Source organism: Apteryx mantelli, chromosome 5 (assembly GCF_036417845.1).
Source record: "Apteryx mantelli isolate bAptMan1 chromosome 5, bAptMan1.hap1, whole genome shotgun sequence".
In the NCBI taxonomy this organism is placed as follows: Eukaryota; Metazoa; Chordata; class Aves; order Apterygiformes; family Apterygidae; genus Apteryx; species Apteryx mantelli.
The window spans coordinates 58,015,963-58,042,078 of NC_089982.1; the positions used below are offsets into that span (position 1 = coordinate 58,015,963).

Here is a 26,116-nt window from a genome sequence, read left to right on the forward strand (position 1 = left end):
AGGCTTTTTCTAGCCTATCTTGTTTGCTTGCAAAGACGAATTTGATTAGAACAGTTGGAAGAATTGTTATACGTTTTCTCTAAAAGTTTATAATTATTTGTAAAGCCTGCTGCTTGGAATGTATAAAAACCACAATTGTACATCGTGCTCTTGTCTTCTTTCTTAAACAGTAGGTGCAAGTAGGAGAGAGGATTGTGTGTGAACTGACATAGCCAGAAGCTTAAGCTTTCTCATCTTCGTTATTTATAAAATGCTGTTTTAATGGAATGTAATTAACTATAGATATAGATGTCCTAGAGTTCACCACCACCCATACATAGCCATATATGTATAGCCCCAACTGTCTTCTGCAGACAACCCTTCAATGTTCTTTTCTTAAAAAGTTATGCAAAAGCCATCTGAGTGAAAAAACAGCCATAAATGTTTAGATACAACTATGTTATATAATCTCATTAATTTATCAAGTTTAATCTTGAAACAAGATAGTGTGTATGGTGGGGTCCTTTTTTCTTGTTTGTGTTTTGTTTTTAAATCCTACTACTTGGAAGGCTGTTCTGTAAACTCCATTTTCTGGAGAAAAACTATTTCAACCCAAATTTTTTTGAATTCGTAGCCAAATCATGAACACCACGTGGTATAGAAAGTCACACCATAAGCATTTGATTTAGATGATGCAATGGGCACTTGCACTTTATCTTTCTTCTCCGCCCTGTGTCCGGGTACTTTATAAAACATCCAAAGTGTGGTTTAGTGCACTTTGGTGTCCGGTTTAGGACCATAGCTGAGGAAACTTGGAGAGGGTATATAGGTTAGATACTCACAGTTCAAAATATCTAAATACCCTTTTCTTTGCAAATTTGAAGTTTGGAAGGTGGGTGTTTGGGAGCATTCTCAGTCTAACAGAAGTGTCTGAATTTCTCTTTTGTTCTGAAGTTCTAGAAACTGCAAATTATGTCTGTAGCATTATTTTCTATAGATTTTCATTTTTGGCCTTGAATCTTGCTGTTATGAATAAATGTATGTTTGAGTTTGTAATGACTCCTGATATTTCTCTACTTCTGTAAAAGAAAGTCATGATCACAAATTACCTTTGCGGTATCTTATTATTTGTTCTGGAAACACATAAAACACTTCTCTGAAACGTATTTTGTATAATTTTTTCTATTAATAAAAAAAATATATTGTAAATGAAATTGTTATAAAGACAATACTTTGCCAGATGTCCCAAATCTTTCGCTACAGGAAATTGTGTCCTAACAGTGTGTCCTTTATGATAAGGTCAGGCCTCTTAGAATTTTATATTTGTTTACAAGGGAAATATAGATGAACTTGAATATTTGGGGATTTTAATGGAGAGTTTAATACTGAAGGTATCACGCATTTTCAGTCTATATACAGAATGAAAAATTGTCTTAGGTGGTAACTTTAATGAATTTGTGCCATACTTGTCAGGTTGTGGCCTTATTAATTAGATCTAATACTCACGAAGTGTGTCAGTATAGCTGGTCGGTAAAGGACTGCTGGCTTAATCTAGTTGAGCTGTCCCTTGTCAACATTGAAATACTGGATCTCTGTGATCTGAAACAGGCTACTCATATACTTTTCAGAGTTTTTAGAGTTTTCTGGGTTTTGTGTGTGTTGCTGTGGTGGTGTTTATTGTTTTGTTTTTTAAGAAGAGCTTAGGGCGATGAATTTGACATGAAATACTGTCTTTTAAGGAATGTATGGTAGTGCAGTATACTTTACACTTAGGTTGGATAACTTTGCGTTGAACACACTGAAAAATGGCTTGGATACGGAGCTGTTTTCACAGGAAATAATTCATAAAAGAGTGCAGGCTACCACTAATAGACATTCAGATTGAGTATTTGTGGATTTCCTCTGAGTGATAGGTATAATCTTAAGTGACAAATGAGATGAGAAAACAGCTTAGTAGTATGTCTAAGGATAGCCATCAAAAATCTTTCTAAAGTCTTTTTTTTTCCTTCTGAGCATTCTGCTCCAAATGCAAGGCATCTTTTTGTAATGGCTCCTCTAAGCTAAATATAGAACAGTATTTAAACATCTCCCAAATAAAAACAGAAAAACTCAGTTAAACCAAGCACTCAGTTATGTATGGATAAGTAGCCCTAGGGATAAAATGAAAGTTTGGACAAAATGGGACAGGTTATTTTCAGTACTTGGGGTTCTTCTGGAAGTTATTTTTGGATTCTCAGTGATAAATATAGTATTGGAACCTGTGTAAAACAGAACTTAATATTTGATAGATGTTAATATAGTTAGAACTGTATGAGAATGCAAATAGTTTAAATTCTGGTGCTGTTAGACACTTTGTTTATAAAGCTGGTGCATAGACTTTTAAATGATAAGTGTTATCTTTCAAATGCAGATGAACACTTCTCTCCCACTGCACTTCATGAAAATTAAGAGCTATTGAACCGTCAGCTATGAGTTTGAAAATATACTTTGCATTTTATTAGTGTTTCAAATCCTTGTAGTTCTAAGTAGTGTTTTATATAAGCGAAAGGTTTAAGACGTATTGGTTAATACAATAGCTTGTTGTAGTTTGGTTTTCTTATCAGTCTGTACAGTTAGACGTCTTTAAGATCTGCCTTGGAGCAGCTGGCAGCTGACATGCTGCTGGTGGCACCACCCGGGTTTGATATGACATCACTAGGAGAAGTAGTACGCGTAGTTCGCCTCGGCGCTCAAGGAAGTGAACGCGGGAGCCTGGCTCTGCAACACGCACCTAAACTGCTGCAGCTAATAAATGCTGAGAATACAGAAGAATACCGAAAGCACATAAAAATGGAGTTCCTTAAAAAGATTGTCCCTACTGCCATTTCTGGTGATGTAGTTCTGGATGTTGGAAGTACTGCCCGTGAAAGCTTTCCAAGGCTACTAAAGATGAGACGTGTCAGCCTGCTTTCGTTAGGACAGACAATAGATGAAGATGAGGAGACATGTGTTTTACAGCCTAATTACAGTATGTATCGATGTTTAAAAAAACCCCCCTGCTCTCTAAGCTTTTTTTTGATCATGATTATTTTGATAAACTGATGACTTTTGATAATAAAAGGCTTTTTTTCAGAAAGTTTCTGTGATAATGGTTTCTCTAGTTTTAGAACTATTTTGTCGATGAGTGTGTTATGACCTATTTGAAAGCAACTCTCTAAAGCAGGTTTTCTCATGTGCTCCATGTTTGTGCATGCCCGCGTGATTTTTTTTTGAGATAAATATCTCTATTTCAAAATAAGTCTTAAAATCATAATGTAGCTATGATTAGGCACTAAGTTATCTATACAAATCTGGGTGCTGCAGAGAGCTCTGACTGCAGTGCAGAATTCAGATGTTATGTCACCTTTTCTTTTCCTATTTTCCCTTTGAAATCCCCAGTTTCCTAAGGTGTTCCTTTTAAGAGGTTTTTCCCTTCAAGAATGTTTATGCTTTACTTGATCAGTGTTTGCAAGATTTGCAGAATTTTACAAACATAACATGTAAAGAAGTGAAGTGAAAATACAACCATTGTATATAGAGTTTTTGACTTAAGAATGTGGGCAGTTTTGCTTGCCTTAAAGCTATTTTTTTCCACCTGTTAATATACGAATCTTACAGCATATTGTGTTACTAAAAGCAGATGGAATGATTCAATGTTCCCCTTTCTGACAGTTTAGCTGGTTGGCAGCGGAAAATCTGGTTTTACTTTCTTTTGCCTTTGGCTAAAGTATTAAGGTCTTGAAACTTTATGGGCTTGGCCCCTAATGGCTATCAAATGCAGAGTTTTTCCTCTTTGCTAGGTGATGGCCATTTTCACCAATTAGCGTGTGACCTGGATTTTTTACCCTTAAGTGTCTAACTGCAAGATGAGAAATGGCAGCATCCACCTCACTGGGTGGTGGCTTTGTAGCCTTACCTGTGGAATTGATTTTATGAGGGGAAGGGAAAGGGATTTCCACAGTGAGACTTTTGTTTAGCCTTTCTGATTATAGTATATAATAAGGGAGTATGGGTTTTTTAAAATCTTTTTTTGTCTTTTTTTCAAATATGTCAGATTGCTTGATAGTGGTAGTTGGGGAAAGCAGGGACAGTTCTATTTTGTTAGTCAAATTGTTCCTGTGTATAACAAATTAGAACATATTAATGTTGTAACAATGTTGACTGTTGAAGACTTAGAACAGTTTTGTTAAGAATGTTTTTGCCTGTATGTTTGAAAACTCTGATCAGAAATCTGATCTGTCTGAATGGGTGATGCTCTTTTATCCAGGTTTATGTCCTCATTTAACTTTGAATATTCTAGAGCCTGAAATTTATACTTGGGTATCACAGTGAAGTGCACAACTTCAATATCTTGATAGGCACATCTCAGTTTCTCTCCTAAGCTATGCTCTTCTTTTCTTTATAGCTCAAACTAATGTTTTTAAACAGCATTGTTTTTCAAATACTGTAATTTCAGAGTTATGGTTGAAGAACAAATAGCCTTACCTTGGTACCAAGTTAAGAGAAAATGCTATAGGTTGAAGTTTATATTAGAAGTGGAGGCCTTCATTTAACCTTGTTCGATGTTTTATAGATAGTTGAGCAGGTGAGGATAATAGACATGAGATACTCTGATCCTACTGTTGAAGATTAATTTTCCTTTTCACTCATTAAGTATTTGTCAAATGGTGATTATTAGGAGTAATTTCCACAAATCAGTAGTGCCTGACTAATATCACCTAATAATGTGAGGTCATCATTTACAAAATGCAGGCTTACAGTCTGTTCTGGGATCATGCTTTTACAATAGCAGATAGCAGCTGAATCCTCTTTAAATTATCTGCTTATTTCTATTTTTGTATCTTGGTAATGGAATGAACTGCTCTTCTGGAATATAGCAAAGAACTACTGTGTTTACCGGTTGGATATGCTGTAGAAGGCAGGTGCCAACAAAACAGGTAATAAAACAATAGAATAATAATAATTTTTTCAAATGTTTACTTAATATCAGCAGATGTGGCATGCTATCAGAACTTAGTATAATGAAACTGTTCAAGGACTCTAGAGCTTTGAAAGCTAAGGTTGTTTATCCTGTAAATATGCTTGTAGATGTTTCTGGATTTGAAACTTTTTTCCCCTCATTTCTGGTCTTTAGGAAGATTTTTATATTAATGAGAATCTGGGTGAAATGCTGGGTCTGATAACTGTTCCAAAGCATAAAAGTGTTTTAGAAAGTAATAAAATATTCAAAGCTTCTGAAGTGTAGAAGTACTTTTTTGATAATACCACTCTGAGTTTGCGTATATCTAATCTAAATATTTTGTGTTAGGTTACTGGAATTTGAGTGATGAGATGTTCTTTTTTAGGATTAGAGCATATTTAAGAGTATTGCCTTTCAAAACGTTAACCAAATTAGTTTATACTTTATTTTGAAGCAGGAAAAAAAGCCTTAGAAAAATATGCAGTGATGCATATATTTTTTTAAGTATGTGGCATCCATGGAAAATACTTTCCAAGAAAATTTTAGAAATCTTTCATAGCTGTCTTTAGAAAAAAGAAACATGCATTTCACTTGTTAGAAAAGCGAATAGGCAGTTCTTTTAAATTTGTTACTGCATTTAAGAATTGATGTGTTCTCCGTTTTGAAATGTTCTGTCACAGCAGCCTGTCTCAACAGAACTACAATCAGAATCAAACATAGAAAGATGAGTTGGAAAACCCAGAGAAGGTATTTTCATATAGATAATTTCAAAAAAAAAGTTTATACATCTATAAACTATTTCATATTCCCCTTTCTCCTATTTGCAGTGTTAAAGAAGGTGAATGCCAAGAGTACTCCGTGTAAACTGGCAAATCACAAAATACCTATAGCGTGCAAAATGTGCGCTTTTGGTGGCAGATCTATGCTTAAGTTATGTTGTAAGGTGCAGTAATTAATATTATGGAACAGCCTTAATGACAAACTGTATAAATCAGATCTGCAGTAACTGTACGAGAGGCTTTAAATTTATCAGCAATGTGAGTATTCTCATTACTCATTATGTGCACATTATTTCTCTGCATGGAAAATGTCTCCTTTCGTGAGCATTGATACCATTTCCCTTCAAGTGCCTCTGCTAGGGGAGCAGGAATAAGCTGACACAAGCGTGTGCTTTGGTGCTAAAGCACTGAGTTACAGAACTGTAGTTGCTTCAGGTGTCTGATGGCGGGGTCTGGATCCCTGTTAACTGCCTGTGAGCACTGAGTCCCTGGGGCACCAGAAAGCCAGCAGGGCATGTTCATCTCCATCTCCGCTCGCAGCCTTGCGCAGCGGCGGGTGGCCAGGAGGCCCAGCATCCGTCTGCAGTAGAAGTCAGTTTCGTACCTCAGTTCTGAATTCCAGTTAGAGAAGACTGATGTGGTTAGTGGGCAAGCAAATACTATCGATATTTTTCCCCTGGACTCTTGTTTGCTTCTTGTTTACATCCAGAGACTGTTCTGTAATACTCTTTGGGATCCAGAAAGCTATTTACATAAAAATCTCTAAGCCTCTCTCCTGTTTTCTTCTCACAGTAGATAGCACTGTTTTGCATGAGTAATACCCCCACAAATTCTTCCATGTATATTTTCCATAGGGAGTAATAAGGAGTCTTTCTTAAGTGCCTTGAAACCTGCTCTTGAAGGTACTTATGAGAGAAGATGAGGGAAGGGGATTTTGCATTGATTTCTGAGGATGCAGTTTTACAAGCTGATCAGGCTGATCTAACAGTTTGCTGCCACTGAAAAGGGCAGTCTCCCTCCCAGTTGTGCCGCCTTGCCCTTGCTGGTCCCTGGTGCTTGTGTGACTTTTCACAGAGCTCATTCATTTCACCAAACCAGCAGAAGACATTCTTATATCTTTGGGGTGATAGTTTTCAGATGAACTGGTGAGGTGAATCTACTCATTGAGAGGGCCTTTTTGGTCAGGAGTGGAGCAGCATTAGATGACTTACCGTCACCAAAAGTAGCAGTCACCTTCTGGATATCTGCTGTTTCAAATGTATTGATTTGTGGAAAAAGAACTCTTTAATATTTTAGATAAATGGAAACATAAGCATCTCTCCAGAGTTTTAAGTGCAGTGATGATATGTTTTTTCATTACTGCTTATAAGCAGATACAAATTACTCCGTAATTCTGACCGTAGGGTAAATGTTTTTTTAAGTAAGACATTTACTTAAGATAGAGTCAATAATGAACTGAAATGAAGTCCAGATTTATATAGCAAGTCTTTTAAAAAGTAAGTTTAAGTGCAAAGGGAATATGTCTTTAGCTGACTTGTTCATTTGCCATTAATATGGAAAATCTAGTACAGTTGGTATATTTGTTTAAAAAAAAAGGTACGATGACTAAGTTTTAGGGGGCAGTATCTCAAATATGATTTTTGAGGCCTAATTTTCATTGTATCACATATTTGGCTGTATGCCTAATACACTTTTACTGTAATTGTCTGAGGGTTTCACCTAAAGAATAAGCATGAATGAATTCACAACAAATACTTTCCTCTTTTACTTCATTTGTGGTGGTGGTCATGATGGTGTTTTTTTTCCCTTGAACTTACCAAATTCTGTATATCATCCCAAAGGGTGACAAAGTAATTGTAACTTACCATTTCTTCAAGGCAGGTGTGTCAGTACAACAACAAAGTACAGCTAGAAGAGCCTTTTCTCCATATGTTACAGCTACTCTCAGGTGTTTCATGAGGAGGTAGTTTACTAGTTTTCTCTGAGATATGGTGAAAAGAGAGCTTCCAAGTCTTTTCTGTTTTATGCTATTATTCACTTAATATATTAGTTCTGCATCAGACTTAGTGTTCACAGATATAAACAAAAATACCTTGCACTGACTTAATATATCGTCTTCTGGTCTTTAAGCACTTAAAGGGTTTTCTGAGGCTTAAATATCTTAGAATAATGGCTCACTGCTAAGAAAAGGAGATAGTGTCCCTTCAACTAGTACAGTCTTGTATATTCATCTGTGCTTGTCCTGGTGCCAGTCTGTTCCTCTTGGTGAGATGGTTCAACTTGCTAAAGCAACAGGAAACTACTTGACCCTCCCAGTGCCGATTGGTAGGCAGTAAATTGGAGTGCTGCAAGAATGAATCAGCAGCAAACCTAGCCAGTGAATGCCGCTAATCCTGGTGTTTTTCTGCTCTATCCTGCAGATCCTAAATTATTAAGCTGAAAAGTCAGAAGTAAAGAGCATACTCGTCCAATAAAAAAAGTGGAGATTGGAGGTGAAATCAGACCATGCTGAGTGCAAATATTCTTTAACACATTCTCTTTAGACTAATTCTTCAAGATAATGCAGTTCCAAGTTTGAGGGGGGTAAATAAAGCAAATATATTTCCCTGCCAAATCCAATGTTACCTTTCAATAAGATAGTTGGAAAAGGGATGAAAAAAAAATATATATATGTACACATACACATAGGATATGGTTTTATATATTATATGCACACACATTATTATATGCTTATATATATTTATACAGGTGGGTTTGTATAAATGTGTGTGTATATATATATATATATGTATGTATGTTTAATTCCTAAGTGTTCCCTGTGATTTGGGAAGCAGTGTTTGTGGTCTCAGCTCTTATGCTCAAAATGAATCTTCTGGCCAACCAGCAAAGCTCTAAGGATTCTTTTAACCAGCGACCCTTCCCTAACAGGGTTCCTAGACTCTTGTCATGGGTTCGCTTGATCTTGTTCTAAGGCTTTTAGTGTTCACCTCTTTTTATAAGGGAAAGATTCTGTAAAGAAAAGTCTGAACTACTGATTTGAAAACAGAGGGATGAAACTTTTAGAAAGGCAGATCACTTTAGCAATGGTGCCCTCTTAAATGATTAAGTTCCTGTCTGTAGCAGTTGTTCTTAAGACCCTGTAAATGTTCAGGACTCAAAATACCCTCATTTTATCAGGTGTGGGATACTTCTTATAGAGATACTACGTGAATAATCAGTATTCTTTAGTTGTTGTACCATTTAGGTCTGTACTGACACACACCTATGTTGGACCCTGGCTGCCTAGGAGGCCATTCTGTTGCTCATTGACAAGACCAATATGGCAATTTTATCTTTAGAAACTTTGTTTTTAGTGTCAGGTTGCTGATGCATGGTTGTATTAGATACTGATGCCAAACTGTTTCTGGTGTCTCGCTAAGGCTCACTGGGGTGAGCCCTTTCTCAGTTTTTTCTTTGCAAAGGTGACTGGATGAAGGAAGAATGTTTTTAATTTAAAAAAATATTTTATAACTTGAAAACAGGAGAAACAGGAAATAAAGCACATAAAAGTAGCTCACACCTTGTATAAAAATACTATGTTTGTTTAGTGTGTTACTTTCTGTTGGTTAGAGATAGTTTAAAAATATTTTCTCTTTATTCTTTGCCTGAGGTTTCCATAGAACTGTTATTTCATGAAAGGAGGAATGTAGAATTGAGTAGCTTAATTTTCCCAGTACTTGATGAAGTTATATGAGATGTGTTTATAGGTAGATTGTATGTTTGGAAAGTTAACGTGTTGGTGAATTACTGAGAGAAATAACAGTATTCTAGTGCTCTATGAAGAAATAACATGACTGGCAAATAAGAGCAAGTTTCTTGAATAGAAGAAGCCCAAGCATATTCTCCATTTTACTGAATACATTCCTACTATGTAATTTCAGTTCTGCGTTTTTCATTAATTAGTAGGGACTGCAGTGGAGTTATCTTGTCCCTTTTCATTTAACTGGTGCGCCAGATGCAGATGAGTTAGTGGCGGGCCATGTGCGAGGAGCTCCACGGCAAGTGATACAGCTCGGAGGCGCTCAGCGGTCTCACCCAGCTCTGGGCGCCAGTGCAAGAGGCATCTGCTTATAGAGGCTATATTTTAGTCTGCCAGCTGGGGCCTTTCAGAGGACTTTGTGCCACGGCCTCTGTGTATGTAGATCACAACCTGAGAGCTCACAGATAAATGCAGTCTTTGTTGTAAACTTTTAGTGTTTGCTGAGTGTTTAGTCTCCAGCTGTTGCATTCAGCTACCTTTGGGTTTGTCAGTTTTCCCCATTTTTTCCATTTCTAATTTTTGCATTGCCTTTTCTCACTTTTTTCTTCAGTGCAACAGCACACTTGCGAAGGATAAAGGTTCAGAAATGATACCTTATACAAATTCTATTAAATCTGATTTGCAGATCAATGGATATGTATACAATGTATATGTATACCTTATTTCAGCTAAAAACCATTTCCATCTTTTACTCCTGCACCCAGTTCCTACAAGACTATCTGTTTCAGAGATGGGAGTGTTATAAAATTCAACATTAATTACCAGAATTTAAACAAATAAGTGCTTTTAAAGCATTAAAAATGCACTGTAATTAAACAGTGGTGCTGGCTAGGGAGTGAGGAAATATGCCAGTTTAACTCAATGAAGAAGAATGCCATGTTAACATCATTATTTATTTATTTATTTATTTATTTGTATTGGGTAGCAGAGCTCCTTGTGCTCCTGCTGTGTGTGATTGAAACGTCAGGGAGGGCTCTGCAGGCAGGCCGAACCTTAAGGGAAAATTGCCTGTCCCTGCTTTGCTGCTGCAGCTCTCCCTATCCTCCCTGTAGCGACAGCTTTCAAAGTCCTCGTACTGCAAGTAGAGACATTGTGGAGCTGTTCTGCCAGCTACGTACACCATAGGGATTTAAGCTACAGTAGAGTAAGTGAGCTGTGCTTGTCAGTAGGTTTAGCTGGGACAGCTGAAGTTCTTCCCATTTGCAACTGTTCTGCGATTCCCCATCCCCCTGCCTAACAGTTAGTGCTGCTGTCACAGAGATGACTGAACCAGACATGCATCTGCATTACACTGGGCTGTGAAGTGCATTAATGTATGAACTGAAATTGGCTGCACTTAGTAAACTGCAGTGGCTCAGGAGCAAATGTTCAGCCCTCTCTACAGCGGAGGGAGGAGGCAGAAATTTCTCTTCTGGCGCAGAGCAAGGTGGTTATGTGTCCTGCTAAGTCTAATGAGAGTCTGCATCTGAGAACATTTTCCACCCAGGTACTATTGCACTCATGGGGCTTAATAGACCTGTACTTCTGTACTGAGTTTACCCCTGTAGCTAGTTCACTTTAGCTATTCTAAAGCTCCCCTGGATAAGCCTTACATTTCTGGTATCTTTTTCAATACTCTGTAGGGCTAGATCCTCACACAATGCAGATATGATGTTTCCCATATAAATGGCACAGACACTTAGCAGCTTGGGAGGAATGACAAAAATAGAAACATAACTGGTTTGTAACAGTCATCTTAATGCCTTGTAGGGTAACAAAGTTAAGCCTTTCCTTACTCTATCCATTTAAATGTCCTGCAACTAAGCTGGGATTTTCAGCATAGCCACATAACTCTTTCCAGGTTCCATTTAAAATGTTGATGAAAACTGAAATGCTAATTTTCTAAAAACAATATCTTGATATATTACTGCTGAAGCACAATAATTGGACTGCCATGTTGCAGAAGGCAGCAGCTCTTAGGGCAGTTATTTCAAGTTGTCTGACACAGATAGGAATAGTAATTAGCATTGCTTCCTATCTTTAAGTTTTATTTGCAGACATGAAAGCTTGAAATTGAGAGGGAGCAAACCACTGGAGTTCTCTAGAATTTAACTATTGGGGTGCCTATGAAAATCAAAAAAGTCAGATTTATCAGGCTCACAGGATATGGTAGCAGCCCTGGTTTTGAATATTGATCTTTACCTGTCTTATTTCCTCTTTGAAAGAGGTTGGTTAAGTATCGTCTCAGAACTTCTTGCTAGGTTGCTTGAAAAGTTTCATCTTTTATTACTGATTAGTTTCCTTGTGATCCGGGCTGTTTGCTGTTCTGGAAAGCTGGGTTTTCAGGAAAGGCCAGATTGAAATCTATTTAATGTAAATCCTGATAAAGTTAGTAAGTTCTTCTGTGTTAGTTAAGCTACCTTGAAAGCTATTTGATTTTTAGAGATTTAGTTAATTTTTTTTAAGTTTCTTTTTTTTTCTTTTCTTTCTTTTTTTTTGAGATAGGATTAATGTTCGATCAAGATAATGCTAACTTACTGGAAAAGTTAAATATTAACAGTGTCCTCCTCTTTGATCTTATTCAAAGACTATGTTCCATGAGAAGGCTGTGTATCTTCAATGTCCTTTCAATACTAGTTGGAAAATTCATGGTTATATTTGACCTGAAATGGGAAATATTACTTGCAGTTCTTTGCCTGAATGCTTTTTTTTTTTTTTGTCAACCTATATCATCCTGAAGACAAATGTAGCAAGACTGAAAACCTCAAAGAAACTTTTGAAAGTAACAGTGACTGCAAAGATGCTATGTAACTTAAAAGTATGGCTTTGATTGTGTACGTTTTTAAAATGGAATATTTATGCTAGAATGATTAACACAAATTATTTTTTATAAGGTGAATGAGACAGGTAGAAAATCATATTCTCTTATCTCGGCCATCCCAGTAGAAAATGGCAAGAACTGCATTATGAGGGGGGAGAAATAAAACTATTTTAAATAAGCCTGGGAGTAATGCTTCAAGTAAAAAGCAAATGGAGACATTCTTAAGGCTAAAATCTGAAATGTGGTCTGTGAAACATAAATGACAAATATTATTTCTTTTTGTCATTTAAAAATAAACATTTAAAAATTAAATAATGTCTATTCACTTATTTCTTTTAAGATAACTTATTCAGGACTATCTTTAGGCATGGAAATGCCATTAGAAAGGGAAGACCCCACAACTTTTGCAACCTTGCAGTGCTGGAGCTAAAACATCACTGTGTAAACCATAATATTTATTTATTTATTTTTGATCTCATGTCTTAGTCCATGCTGAAGCAGAGGTCTGACAGCTACAGAAATAGCAATTGTTTTACAGGGTGCTTATTTTATGTATGATGTTCCAAGTAAAGTAGTTGCTACTAATGTTTCTGGGCAGCTCAAAGAAAATGGCATAATGCTACTTATTATAGAAAAGCCTTATAACAACTGTTGCATTTTCATTTGTAGTAAATGTATTGATCCTAGTAAGCATATTGACCCTTTTAGAAATTTTTCCACTAAATTGCAAATTATATAAATAAATAAATGGAGAATTCATTGTAATCTGTACTTCAGTGCAAGTGTTTGGTCTTTCAAATTGCTTGGGCCCTAGAGCTTCCTCTGACATCCAGCACCGCCCTTCCCCATCTGCTGTATGACTGAGCTTACTGTACATGTGCTGTTTTGCTGATCTGAATGCCAGAACTGTAATGTGCACATTCCTGAAGTGAGGAATTGACTTTGCTTTATAGGTCAAGTGTGCTGTGTGTGAATAGTACCGTGAATGGATCTTCTAATGCTTCCTAGCAGGGCTGGGCTTACTGTGCATGAATCTTGTAATGTATAGGTCTAGTTCCAGCCTGACCTTGCTGCAGGCTTATGTTGCTGAAGCAACTCAAGTTGCTTGTAGCCATCCTCTTTCTTAGAAGGTGTTCATATCTGAGTAGAAAGCAAGGTGTGAACTGGACACTTGCATTAATCATTCTAGTAGGCTGCAAACAGCTTGTTGCTGACTGAGCACTTCTGCTTTAACACATCTACATTCTTGTCTTGTTCCTTTCCACACTTGTCGGGATCGCTGTGCTCGTTCACTGGCCTGCCTCACCTTGACTCTCGAGAAAGTCACCAAAACCTTCCTTGAACTTACAGTGGTCTGCCCTCTTTAATAATGAAATTTGTAACCTGTATCCAAAGGCTTGCAAGTGCTGGAATCAGTATATAAACTACATATTTCTTGAGACTGTGTAAATTGTTGCTTTGTGAAGAACTTCTTTTCTAAGTCCAGTCAAGTAATATGAATGTGTACAAATTCTCATTTTGTTGAGGGGTTTTTGGGGTTTGTTTTTCTTGCATAAAACAAAGCTCCAGTTCAAAGCTATTGACTTACAGTTAAATACAAGTGATTTCTTTTCCATCTTCTCTCTAGGTAATAAAATAGTGTGCCAAGTATCTTATGAAAGACTTCCCATATATATTCTCCAAAGTGTTATGTATTTTTAGACTCTTTCATGGTGGACATACTTGTTGCTTTTAATTTTAAACATCGTGTACTTTCCTCACAAGAAATCTGTTTCATTTCTCCTCTCTGAAAATGAGGAACTTAGAAGAATCCTTGTTATAAATTGCACTTTTCATACACAGTTTTAGAAATACATGATGATGTCTTTCAGCTGCTACACACTGAGTTTTGCTGGGCTCTACTTAGTGAATTAGCCTACTCTGCAGTTGGCAAGGTTCAGAGGTGTGTAATCCATGTTTTTTCTTTCCTGCTTCTACTGTTTCTGTTTTTGTTAAAAATAAAATGTTACATTATAAACATCGTGGTTTATCCTGAAATCTTCTGTTATCCTGGTATCTAGTAGCATGTTAACTCAATGTATTATCAAAAAAAACCCCTAAAAGTCCAAATTTGCAGTAATTGTCATCTATACATCTTTGACTGTAAAAGCATGCATATTAGGTTTGTGAAGAGAAAGAAATGTTAGAAGGCTTGCACACAGTCATATAATAAGATAATGCTTTGTCCTTTAAATCAAACTTCCCATGTGCATGCATATATATATATATGAAAATATACTTCTTATGTATATGCATATTCATATGGTATTAAAAGATTTTTATCTTTTTCAAAATATTTTGTCCCTAATATAAGTATTCCTAGTGTTCAGTATTTCTACTGAGATCTTAGAAGGGAAAAGCTTGTACTGTTTTGTACAGTTCTCAAAATATTCTTAACATCTTAGAAGTTCTTAATGGGCTAATATTTTCTATTCAGCTAAATGTATCTAAAATTGTTAGTGTGCTTGAAGAAGCCTGCCAAAGGGGATTGATTGTTAATATTATGAACAAATAATGCTGCAACACAATTTCAAATGCCATGGGGAAAGCCATGTAACTCTGGCCAAACACATCATTATTGGAAATAAATAACAGTTTTAAAAAATATTTCCTAACATTCATAAACTCTTAAAACATTGGTATAAAGAAATATTGGCAGTTCTTCCATTTGTTGAAACTCTTCTTAACGTGACTCCAGGAGGTGGAACTCCCGGAGATTAGTATTTCTGTGCTCCTGGGGTTTTTGACTGATTGTTTTTTAATAAGTTTCTGGCTCTAATGGTTTAAAGAGTAAAGGGGCGGGGGGAAGGGAAGGGCAGCTACAAAGAACCCAAAGTGTATTTTAAAAAGTCATTATTTTTGAGGTGCTGGGAGAGTTGGCTCATGATTTTGGAATGTGTGCCCTTAACAAGGATTCCTTTGAAGAACTCTCTGTAGCCCAGTGTTAAAGGCAGTCAGAGACCAACCATAATTAATACAGTCTTTCAAATTAGTGGTGAAATTCATCAGCCAGCTCTAAAATCTGACCCTTATATCCTGCTTATAACAAATACAATCTCTGTTTTTTCTTATTTAGTAAAAGGAAAAAAATTCTTGAAATACATTCAAAGTTATATTAATATGCAAAGTGACAAAAACATGAGTATGAGGTAATTGGAGGTATTACATATACAATATTACCTGAAACAGGCTTATGAAAGAAAATTAGATGCAATATCCCAAAGAGTTATTCCATGTGTACACATGTCCTTTTCCCTGTCTGGGTAGAAAAATAGCTAGGATGATATACATGGCAATTTCATATAGTATTGTAGAAAAATACTTTTGCACAAGGAAATTATTGTTTTAATTTTTAATGCATGACAACTGAGATATGATCACACTACAGTCTTTTTTTTTTTTTTTTAATTAAGAAAGCTGTTCATCTCCTGCATGGATGTTGGACAGCAACTCTTCTTCATGGTTGAACAGGCTAGATCAGCAGCACTCTTTTCTCCCACTCTCTTTTTTAGTATTCTTCTATTTATATCTTAAAACTATTGTTTAGATCTGTCTAGTTGGATACTGACAGGTCTGTGTTATCCCTCTTGTCAAATGGACCTGCAGTGATATTTATTTTTTTCTCTCTCTTGATTAAAAAAAAAAAAAACTTGATGATGTATACCATCCTGTATATATAAATCCTGTAAATTAATTAGAATTAGCTGAACTGTTTATCTGAGAGAGTTCATCTATGCCATCCTCCTCATGGCTGGTTTATTCCTAGCACAGTGTGAGGGGCAGTTCTGAAACTAACTGTGTGTAGTTTTTTTTAATATATATATATATATATATATATATATATATACACTTTAAATCAGATTAAGTTAATCAGTACATCTTGGGCCCACATGAATCGTACTGTGGTTAAAGTTACAGCTGCAAATCCATCTAATTAAATGACTGTTAGCAGCCAGTGTCCCAGTAATCTCAGTATCCAGCTGAGTAGCCTCTCAATTTTCTATATTTGACCCAAGTTTAATGTTATTTCTTATGTATGGTTTGATGGCAATTATATAAACAAACATTATCTTTCCATATCGTTTGAGCTGTCAGCACTGGGAAACTTTTCTGAATTTTTCTTCTACTTTTAGATTTGTTCATTAAAGTCTTGAGATGTTTTCCAGTGTGTTCTTGTGGTTGGTTGGTTTTGGGGCTAGGTGAAGGTAACAGCAGGCTGTTGGCATTGGTAGTAGCTGATAATGTGGGCAGAGTGAAAGAGGTTTATCTTAAACTGCTTTACCCTGTGCTGAAATGGGCCAAGAATTTGCATGTAGTAGCTCCCATCATCCCAGACGAATGATGGTAAATGCTGAGCTTTATCTGTGTTGGACTGCCGCCGTAGGAATCCAGAAACTTCAAATTCAAGTTGATAAAAGCTAGTTTCCATCATGGCCTTTGAGATGACAGTACATGTTCCCACCAAGTAACCATCAGAAATGTCAAAATTATGTTGAGTTGCATACCTTAAAAGATTAAAAATCTTGCATTTTTTTCTAATTTTCTTATCTTGAAATTGAACTACAAATATCCACAAGTGTGTAAGCTGAAGGACCCATAGTTGTGTTTTAGTCTTCCACTCCTGGCATCATGCTGCTTATGTTGCTGCCTTCCATAGTCAGACTAAGTGTTTTTCAGGGTGAGGATTTTTTTCTTTCATTTTGTGTATCTGTATTGTAAAGCAATTGTCACGCTTTTGGCACTGTACAAAATAATATTGGGCAGTTTAATTTACTATAAGTTTAACAGTTCAACTGGAAGTTTATTTGAAAACCAGCAAATTGTAAACAGCTTTTTATGGTCCATCTTGTTTGTAATTTTAAGTATTTGTGCTGTTAGTGTGCAAATGGCTCTTCCATATTCTGAATCAGAAAATCTCTCAAAATACCTATCAAAGTATTCTCTCAAAGAAGTACAAAGAATTGTATTGCAAAGAATGTTGCAAACCATTTTTTAAGATTTTTTTTTAAAGTCACTTTTCAAGCTTGGAATTAGAGCATCAGTTTTTGCCTTGTTCTTCATTAACTAAATAACTTTAAGTCAATTTCGTCTGTTTTAAAAATTAAAATTGAGAAATAAATGACAAAATACTTTATGTTGTTGCTTTAAATAACAGAATACAACGAATATAAAGATTTTAAAAACAAGCATTTTTCTTCAAGTAAAGTTGTTAATACAAAGTGTTCCTGAAGCTTCTGCTAGCTGTGTGTTTATCAGTATGAAGCACTTACAGTTCAGAGTCTCCCCAGTTTTCCAAAAGCCTTTTTTGTGCGTTTTTAGTGATCTAAAGGCTGAAGACTTTATTTGGTAGATGGATGGATTTTTGTTTGTTTGTTTCGTTTCATATCTCCTGGGAAAATTGTGGCAACGGCGGCGGGAGGGGGGAAGCCAAGTGTTGCGGAGCGCTGGAAGCCGGCGCCGCCGCTTGCTCCCGAGCCCTCGCCCGGCTGCAGCGCAGCTCCCTTGCGGCGCGGGCCTGCGGCTAGGGGCGAGGCGCTGGGCGTCCCCGCTTGCAGGCGGGAAGAAACTTTGCCGTGCTGGTGAGCGGAGCGACGCCCCAGCCCTGCGCCCGGGGGGGCGGAGGAAGCGCGGGGCGGCGGGCGCTGCTCCCCCGCCCGCCCCGCCCCGCCCCGCGCCCTGCGGCACCGGGAGGCCGCGCGGCACCGGGAGGCCGCGCGGCGGCGGCGGCGGCGGCGCGGGCAGCGGCGCGGCGGGGCTGGAGCCGGCCGGGCGCAGCGCTCCCCCCCACCCCACCCCGCCCCGCCCCGCCGCCGCGGCCCCCGGCCCCGGCCCCGGCCCCGGCCCCGGCCCCGGCCCCGGCCCGGCCGGCGCGATGCTCAGCCTGCAGGACTCCGTGTTCTTCGAAATTAACATAAAGTCTCTGCTGAAATCCTGGAGCGGCGGCAGCAGTAAGTATGTCGCTTTCGCCCGCAGCTACAGCGTCATAGCGGAATTTTTTTGTGCATGCTGCTATGTAGAATTACGCTTTATAGACAGAATTTTTTTAGTCATCCTGTGCGTTGGTACAACTTGGCACGTGCAGTATGAGAGACAAGCAAAGTGCGCTATCCTCTTCCCAGTTCTCACGTAAGAAAAAATAAGCGTTTATATGTTTTCTTGGGTTGTAGTTGTTTCACTCTGATAAAGTTGCTTGCACCCTTTGCTGGCTGGCTGAGAGAGGTGACAAACAGATGCCAGTCCCTGCAGTGTTATCCCACACTGCAAAGCACAAAATGGTCGTTTGAAGCAAAAGCAATTATCCACAGACTGAGCATTTTAGAGTGGGTATTTTTTGTATCTTAAGTGCATCAGTGCAAACCCATTATTTCATCTGAAAATAGTGTCCTCTGTGGTCTTCTAAATGGCCCAAACGTAGCATTTCTGTGGGATTTCTTGTCTGAACTGAAGCAACAAAAGCAAGGATGCTGCTCCCGGTAAAGATGGGGGTGTCCTCGAGTCACCCCCTCGCACATGCTTCAGTGCGGGGTGTCGGCCCCGGAGCTGCCTGCGCTGTGTGACAGGCTCTGCTACTAGGAGCACAGCAGATTGATAAGAGGATGCCAGGAGATGCTAAAGATGACGTAGCTGTACATCAACTAAGATCCTACGTATTTTATGCATCTTAAGTGTCTTGTATTCATAAAGATTAAAAAAAAACTTAAGTAGGAGGAGGTATGTAGCTTTGTGTTTCATTAATTGTTGTTTGAGGTGTACTGAGACACAGTTTCCCTCACCAAACACTTCATCAAAATACCTCTGTTGGGATTTTTACCCTGATCTAGCATTTTTGGGGTGGTGATTCACATGTCTCTGGTTTGAAAGAATTAGTAATGAGTTATGGCACAATGTGTTTATTAATCAGTGGTAGGAGAGTATGCAGAGTAGATACTGAATATGCCTTTATAGCTTATTCAGCCATGAGGGTTTTTTTTCTGTGCATTAATTGCTTTAATTCATGTTTTGGACTAGTAACTTTTAGACTTCTGATTTTAATTTAAGCAATGGATATCTCTAACAGGCACCTTTATAGGTTTTGCTTTTCACATTTTCTTGTTTGTGTTTTAGAATTTAACTGTAGCTGTTCCAAATTGTACCATGTAACAGTACTTTATAGTTGCTAATGTTCTTGCTGAAATAAAAGTAATCAAAAGGGAATTTTAAAAAACATTTTGCAGTAAAAGATGCAGGTGCCTCATAAAAATGATTAAGAATCCTTAAATTTGATTTTATTAATGTATATTGTTTCCAAACTAAAATAAACTGTAGGATACATTCAAATATATTAAATTCAATCTACTGTTAGATAAAGTAAATGCTGTATAAATAAGGAGATGAATTGCAGAGTCTGGATTAGGTAACTGTGAGTTAGCTATAATAAAATAAGGGATAATAATAAAAACTAATAATAAATAAAGATTATCTGAGAAGAGGTCCTATATGGTGTTATGTCTTCTCCTTTATGTCCTCTGTTATGTAAGCACAACAGAGAAAGATGTTTCTGACTCTTTCTTAACCAAGTGGTATTTAGGTTCTGGATGATCTGTTAATGAACAAGTTTTTTTCTATTAACTAATTAGTTTTCTATTTTATTTTTTTCACAATTTTCACTTTTGTGAAAATGGACGTGTTTTTGACATATGTGCATGCCTAGTCTTCCAGTGTATGAAAGTCACATTCTGACGTCTTTCCCCTGAGCAGAGCAGCTATGAGCAGAGCTTTAGGTGAAGTTTGTAATGCTTGGCTTAAAGTATTGTAATTCATGCTGATACCCTAGTGAGCTGAGTTGAGTGGGTGAGCTGGTCGCTTTTCTTTTAATACATTTTCTAGTCCAGTGATGCAGTATGTGCCGAATAAGGAATTATGCAATATTTACATTGAGTAATGTTTGAAAATTCAGTAAACTCATACATGCTGAGAAATTGCCTAAGAAATTTTTCTCCTGTGTTTTTATGCAATTTTTACATGTATATGCTACTTTTTACAGGCTACTAGATGAACTTAAAATTTTGTATACTAAAGAACATTGAATGAGGAGTGTGTGTACTTCTGTGCATTTGTGTATACATAAAAATAGACATTTGTAAAGAATGTTTGAATGTGTAACAAACTCAGCAGAGCTCCATGGGTCTGGTTTAAGGGCTTGCTTAGCTGGCATAAAGTTGTTGCAGCGCTGGCTAAGGTTTTATTATAGTTGATCTTTTTTCTTTCAGTAACAACAATGAAGTGACATTCGCATGGCCTAGTTTCAAAATGCTGTCCCTGTGCCAACAATTTTAGGCATTACGTCTTTTAAAGTAGTCAGGAATGTTCTCTTTAACCAACTGTGTAGTGAGGATGCTTAAGAATGGATTTGCTTACTGAGCTTGTGGAAGTAATGGAGACTTTATATTGGCTGTTTTCTAGGTTGCACAGCTCCGTAGTATGTAAGGAATCTTAGATATGGTGATGAATCTCAGTTCTAAAGAAAAAAAATTGCATATCCTTAAAGCTACATGTTCTGGTGTTGAGTTCAGCGCAATTTGAATATGAGGTCTATTTAATGATTCTTATGAATTTTTTGGTTTTGTAGCAAAATACCCATTTTAACTGTTGTTTATGTCAGTGTAAGAAAGCTCTCAGTTTTTGTAAACAAAAACTTTGATAAAAGATCTAGATTACATCAGAATTATATTTAGTAATACAATTTGTGTTCAAAAACCAAGTGTGGTGCTTTTTACAGTGCAAAGCATTATGTAATGGAAACCTTTCTTTAAGATATGACATGTATTTTAATGAAAACTATGCATGTTTTTTTTTGAGGTTTATAGTCTGTAGACAAGAATCAACTGCTTTTCAGTGAACAGGACTATGTTCCATTGCTGCCTTTTAAAAGGCCTTCTGTGTTTCTAATACTTACTGTATTGATCATCTTGTCAAGAAGTAAAAACTATTTCTTGAGAGTAAAAGAAAGGAACAAAAAAGCTATTGTCTTTCTAATAATTCTTAATAAGCTTCCTATTGCTATGCTAAGTTTTGGCGTGTGTATTTGGTAAACATTTGATAAACAGTATACCTGGCCTTTGTGTATCTATGTCTGTCTTTAAGCTCATCTGTAGCTTTTCATGGTACCTTTGTGTTGGAGGTAATTCATGAGATTTTTCTATCAGTTTGCTGGGTTTGAGTCATGAGTCATGCACGTGCTTTAAGAACTTGGTGTCAGCTCTGCAGTTGGAGGGAATGGCGCTGTTCTTAAAGCTTCGGCTGCCAAAGCTGCACTGAGGCCCTTGTCCTTAACTGTTTTTGGTGAAGGGTGTGTTAACAATGATTTTTGAAGTTAGTATATCATACCTGTGAATCTGTGAACAAACTCATGATAGGAAAGTAAGCAGTCATTTAGGAAAACATTTAATAAAATTGTAAATAAATGGACGCACTTCTTTCACACACCTACATAAACGAAAACAAACTAGTGGAGCTATGGATGCAAGGTACTGACAAGCATTTGAAAACCGGGGAGATTTTTGGATCTTCTCTCTATGCATGAAAAAAATCAGTTGGACTTGAAGAATTGCTTGTCTTATAGGATTAGCTTGACCGAAGATTTTTTTCTCTTTTACAAATCAAAAATGGACTGTTGGTTTTCTTAAGAGAGGTTCTGCTCTGATAATACACTGTGTTAAGTTTTGAAAATGCTACTAAATCCCAGTGTGACTATTGGGGATTGAGGGGCCTGGAAGGACAGGGAGGGCTTTTTATTTTTTTCTTTGTTTGCTTGATGTATTTAAGTGTACTTCACAGTAGTAAATTTAATTGCAGGTCTCTTCCTAGCACTGCTGAAGCAGTAAGTTTGTTTGATGTAGGAGGAACAGGGTGCTTATAATGGCTTCTCCATAGCCTGATAGTTGTTATTTAGAAGTTACCACTGAATAAAATGTGAATGTATCAGGTTTTTTTGTATTTTGAGTAAAAAGGGATTATGGAGTGTAACCTCCATATTCGGCCCTGTTTATCAGCTTAGATCTCCTTTAATGCATTTCCTAGTATCTGATATATTGGCATACATTCAGTTAAATGAAATGCCAGTAGCATGTTCTATGTAGTAAAATTTTATTTAAAGACAAAATAGCTATTTAGAGGAATTTATGGCTAAGTGGTTGTTCAAGAAGGTCTACAAATGGATCTAGGCTGGAAGGAGACAACTGTGCTTGTAAGTAGATTCTCCAAACCTGTCAAACTGTACCATCATAAAACTGAAAAATACCCAGAATGCATAAATGAATCTTCTGAAGCTGTCAAACTTTTTCAGTCCCACTCCATTAGTTTGAGTCAAATGAATAGGATGAAGATGAAGTTTCACACGGTGACAAATTGTTCACTTTGGCCAAAAGGGGCAGCCTTGCCCACTGCCGTACAGTCTTATCCCCTTTTCACCTGCCAATTCTGGTACTTGTCTCATCCCATGGTGAGCTGATTTAGGTTGTTAAATCAGCAGAAATTTTTCTGGAAAGGTGAAGGAGATATGTTTTTTCTCCTTCAAGGGAAGAGGGGTGAGGACAGCTGCCTGCAAGTGAGAGGCTGGCAGCTGCTTTTGGCAGCCCTGAGTGGATATCTTCGCTCAGCTGGATCATTCAGCCTTGCTCTCATGTGTATTGCTCAGAAGCCTCCTTTATATTTGCTCAGTTCTCTTGTGCATGACTGAAGCTGTGTGACTTCTGGATTGTCTAGCTTTCGCTGTTGCTAGCTACACGTGCCTCTATATGTTGTTTTTTTCTTTTTTTGCCTAATCTGTTTGCCCTCAATAATGTTTAGCTGAAGATCCTTTTTTTGTTGTTTTTTTTTGTTTTGTTTTGGAAATAATGTTTCTTATTTATTCAGTACATTGTAACATGTACTTGCATGGAAATTTTGTGTGGATTGGGCATATGGGCCTGAAATGCTCATTAGGGAAGTGTTTGTGACTAGATTTTTACAAATCAAAAGTAATGTTTTGATGTTTTGGGCCTTAATTGGACTTTTCTGCACATTAACACAGAAAACATTGTATTGTGGATTTTTTTTTTTTTTTGAAAGAGTGTGTCATCTTTGAGGTTCTGTACACCTTCTAATAAAGATGTCTGCATTGTAGTAAATACAGTATGTGTTGGGATATACATTATTTGATTTCATCAGGCATAAATATACCAGAATGAGCTTTCCTTTGGTGTGTTCTCTCTATTAAAGCATAACCTTTTTGCTAAATCTGTAACTAGATTTTGTAATGATTCAAATTGCAGATAAGACTGCTTTTGAAAGGAGAAAGTGGCCAGAATGCAAACCATTCTGTCAGCTACTGTTGCTAGAATAAACTGCATGCTCTGCATGGACTTCAGGAAAGCTCCAGATAAACCAATTGCAACAACCCATATCAAATACCTCATTTCTGCTGACTTTTTTTTTTTTCTTCCATTTTAAACTCTAGCTCTGGTGCTTTTGTATTTGAAGGGGAAAGGTTCAGACACTAGAGATGTAATAAAGAGATCACTGACAAAACAGTATTTATTTAGAAAAGTGGTTGACAACTTTAAACTGCTATATGGAGCAAAACTCTTGTTTGCTGTATTATATCCTGTTTGCATGGAGTTGCAGTTTTCCCTTCTATGAAAAAAATATTCTTCCTCATTCCTCTAGAAAGAATGATGATGCTAGTCAGAGTGAACTTTTAATTCTGTTAGGTAAATTGCAAAATAGAGGGTAAATGTATGCTTTAAGAAGAAAAGGTAATTTTAAATCGTAAGAGGTACTTGTAATCTGAAAGATACTGCACCATGCAACTGTATATACAGAATTGGTTGGACTCTGATGTTCCCGGTTGCCTGTGCTAAGGTCACAAGCAAAGGTTTAAATTGCTAGGTCTGGTAGAAACTACTTTCTGTGAGAAATTTCAGTGGAGTTTACTGGAACATTATTTGGATAATAGGTTGACAAGCTACAACAACATACCGAAATAAAATGTTAAGGCATAGAATTATGTATTTTTTTTTTAGTTTTAATGACTTTAATATTAGAATATTTATTACTAAAATGTTAAAGTATGGGAAGAAATGAACTTTTTATCATTGGCTTTGCATTGAAATATCTCATGAGACTAATCCAGGCGCTGTTATGGGTCAATCAATAAGTATTTTAAGTATGGTGATGGTCAAAAAGCTAACTTATTTAGCGATGGAGAATGTTTCACTACAGTTACAGAATTAAGTCTTTTATGGCTCTCTCTTTTTTATCAGTGGATGTAGGTGAAACAAGAAAAAGTGTGCTTAAAAAGGGAGGGTGGAGGGACAAATAAGATAATTTTTTACCTTTTCTCATTCTTCTTTTAAGAATGAAGAAGAATTTTAAAATCCAAAGTGAAGAAAGAGTGTTTTTTTCACATTTATGTAGCCCCAGTAGACTGCTAAGAGTTTAAAACAAACAAGCAAATGACCTTTTGGAACTTATAAAATAAAAATGTATATGAACAACAGTAATATTAATTGGTTTCTTGCTTCAAGAATTAATTGAGGTTTTAGAAGTAGTTCATTTCTCAAAGAGATCATTGGAAAAACAGGATGGAAGTATAAATGACTGCCCTGGTTCTGCCCCCGGCACAGCTGGCATATGGTCCTGTGATAGTTTCAACTTTCTTGTCTGCAGCTTCCTGTCTAGCTCACTGCCACAGAGCAGAGTGCTGGACTAGAAAGACATATTAGTGCCATAAACCCTGACAAATTAATACTAACTAATGGATAATGTAAAGAATCATTATATTCACAATGCTACCAAAGCTGCCTAAGTAGCCTTTTGAATTGTCAATTTTCTTCTTTTGACCTCTTTTATTTATAATCCCTATTTGCTTCCTTTGCTGAACTAGAACATAAGTTCTTCAGAGCAAGAACTTTTGTACTTGCGTAGGTGCTGGTATGTTTGGTTCAGTAAAAACTCAGCTGGTCATTGTACAACTGATGTTAGGTTTAGAAAACTCAGTGTTTGACATCTCAGTGGAAACCTGCCTCCTTTATCTCTCTGACATCTTGTTTGTGCCAGCTGTCAGCAGGACAGAGCAGTTGGGCCAAGTATCACCAGACTTTTACTGTTCTTTCAGCTACAAATGAGGTCTTGTCCTGGAAAAAGGCAAGCTAGCGATCGACCCTTCAGTTCATTTTTATGATGACAAAGCAAAGACAGAAGGAAGCTAACCCAGATGTACTGAGTTTTGGCTGGGAAGTCCATCGTGTTTTGGATAGCTAGTTTAATAGTATTTGGACTTTCTTGGCATTTCAAGCTACTACTGTTTTTACCAGGATCAGTTTCTTCTCTCCTCTAACATACTCTTACTTATCTGTGGTACAAGTGAGTTTTTCCTTGGCAGCATTTGGTGCATCTCCTCTGCTCCATCCATCTAGTTCTTTCGGTTCAGAGGCTTCAATGTTCAGTTAGCTATGACAGTTCTTCTTCTGACATCAAGGGCTCCTGCTCCATGTGGTTTGCAGGGCCTTTCCTACACTCAGACAGCAAAAAGGAAGTGAATTAGTGTTGAAATAAGAGAGAAAAAAAAATCCAAAGACCTAGTTTTGCCCAGTTAGAGCTTTAAATGTTTATATATGTTGTTGATCAAATTACTTTCTTTTTGTTTCCCCCTGGTGGAAGAATAAAACTTTACTCTTTGTCTTTGTGGGTCTAGTGAACTTCTAGTCGACTCAGTAGTGAAG

At 37.1% G+C, this 26,116-nt stretch overlaps 1 protein-coding gene across 15 annotated transcripts in view; it reads left to right on the plus strand.

The window, feature by feature from the left end:
• The window catches only part of FRYL (FRY like transcription coactivator), a 179,859-nt gene that overhangs the window by 36,022 nt on the left and 117,721 nt on the right, over window positions 1-26,116 (plus strand). For 8 of the 15 annotated variants that reach the window (XM_013949477.2, XM_013949478.2, XM_067298068.1 and 5 more), the window contains exon 1: window positions 1,279-2,986. The exons of 3 other annotated variants lie outside the window; for them this stretch is intronic. In XM_013949477.2, the coding sequence (XP_013804931.1) occupies window positions 2,635-2,986 (352 nt within the window). In that variant the 5' untranslated portion in view covers window positions 1,279-2,634. Of the gene's footprint in view, window positions 1-1,277; window positions 2,987-5,637; window positions 5,705-18,260; window positions 18,323-26,116 lie in introns of those variants that run through there. 4 more of the 15 variants (XM_067298077.1, XM_067298078.1, XM_067298076.1 and 1 more) reach the window with 3 other exon arrangements.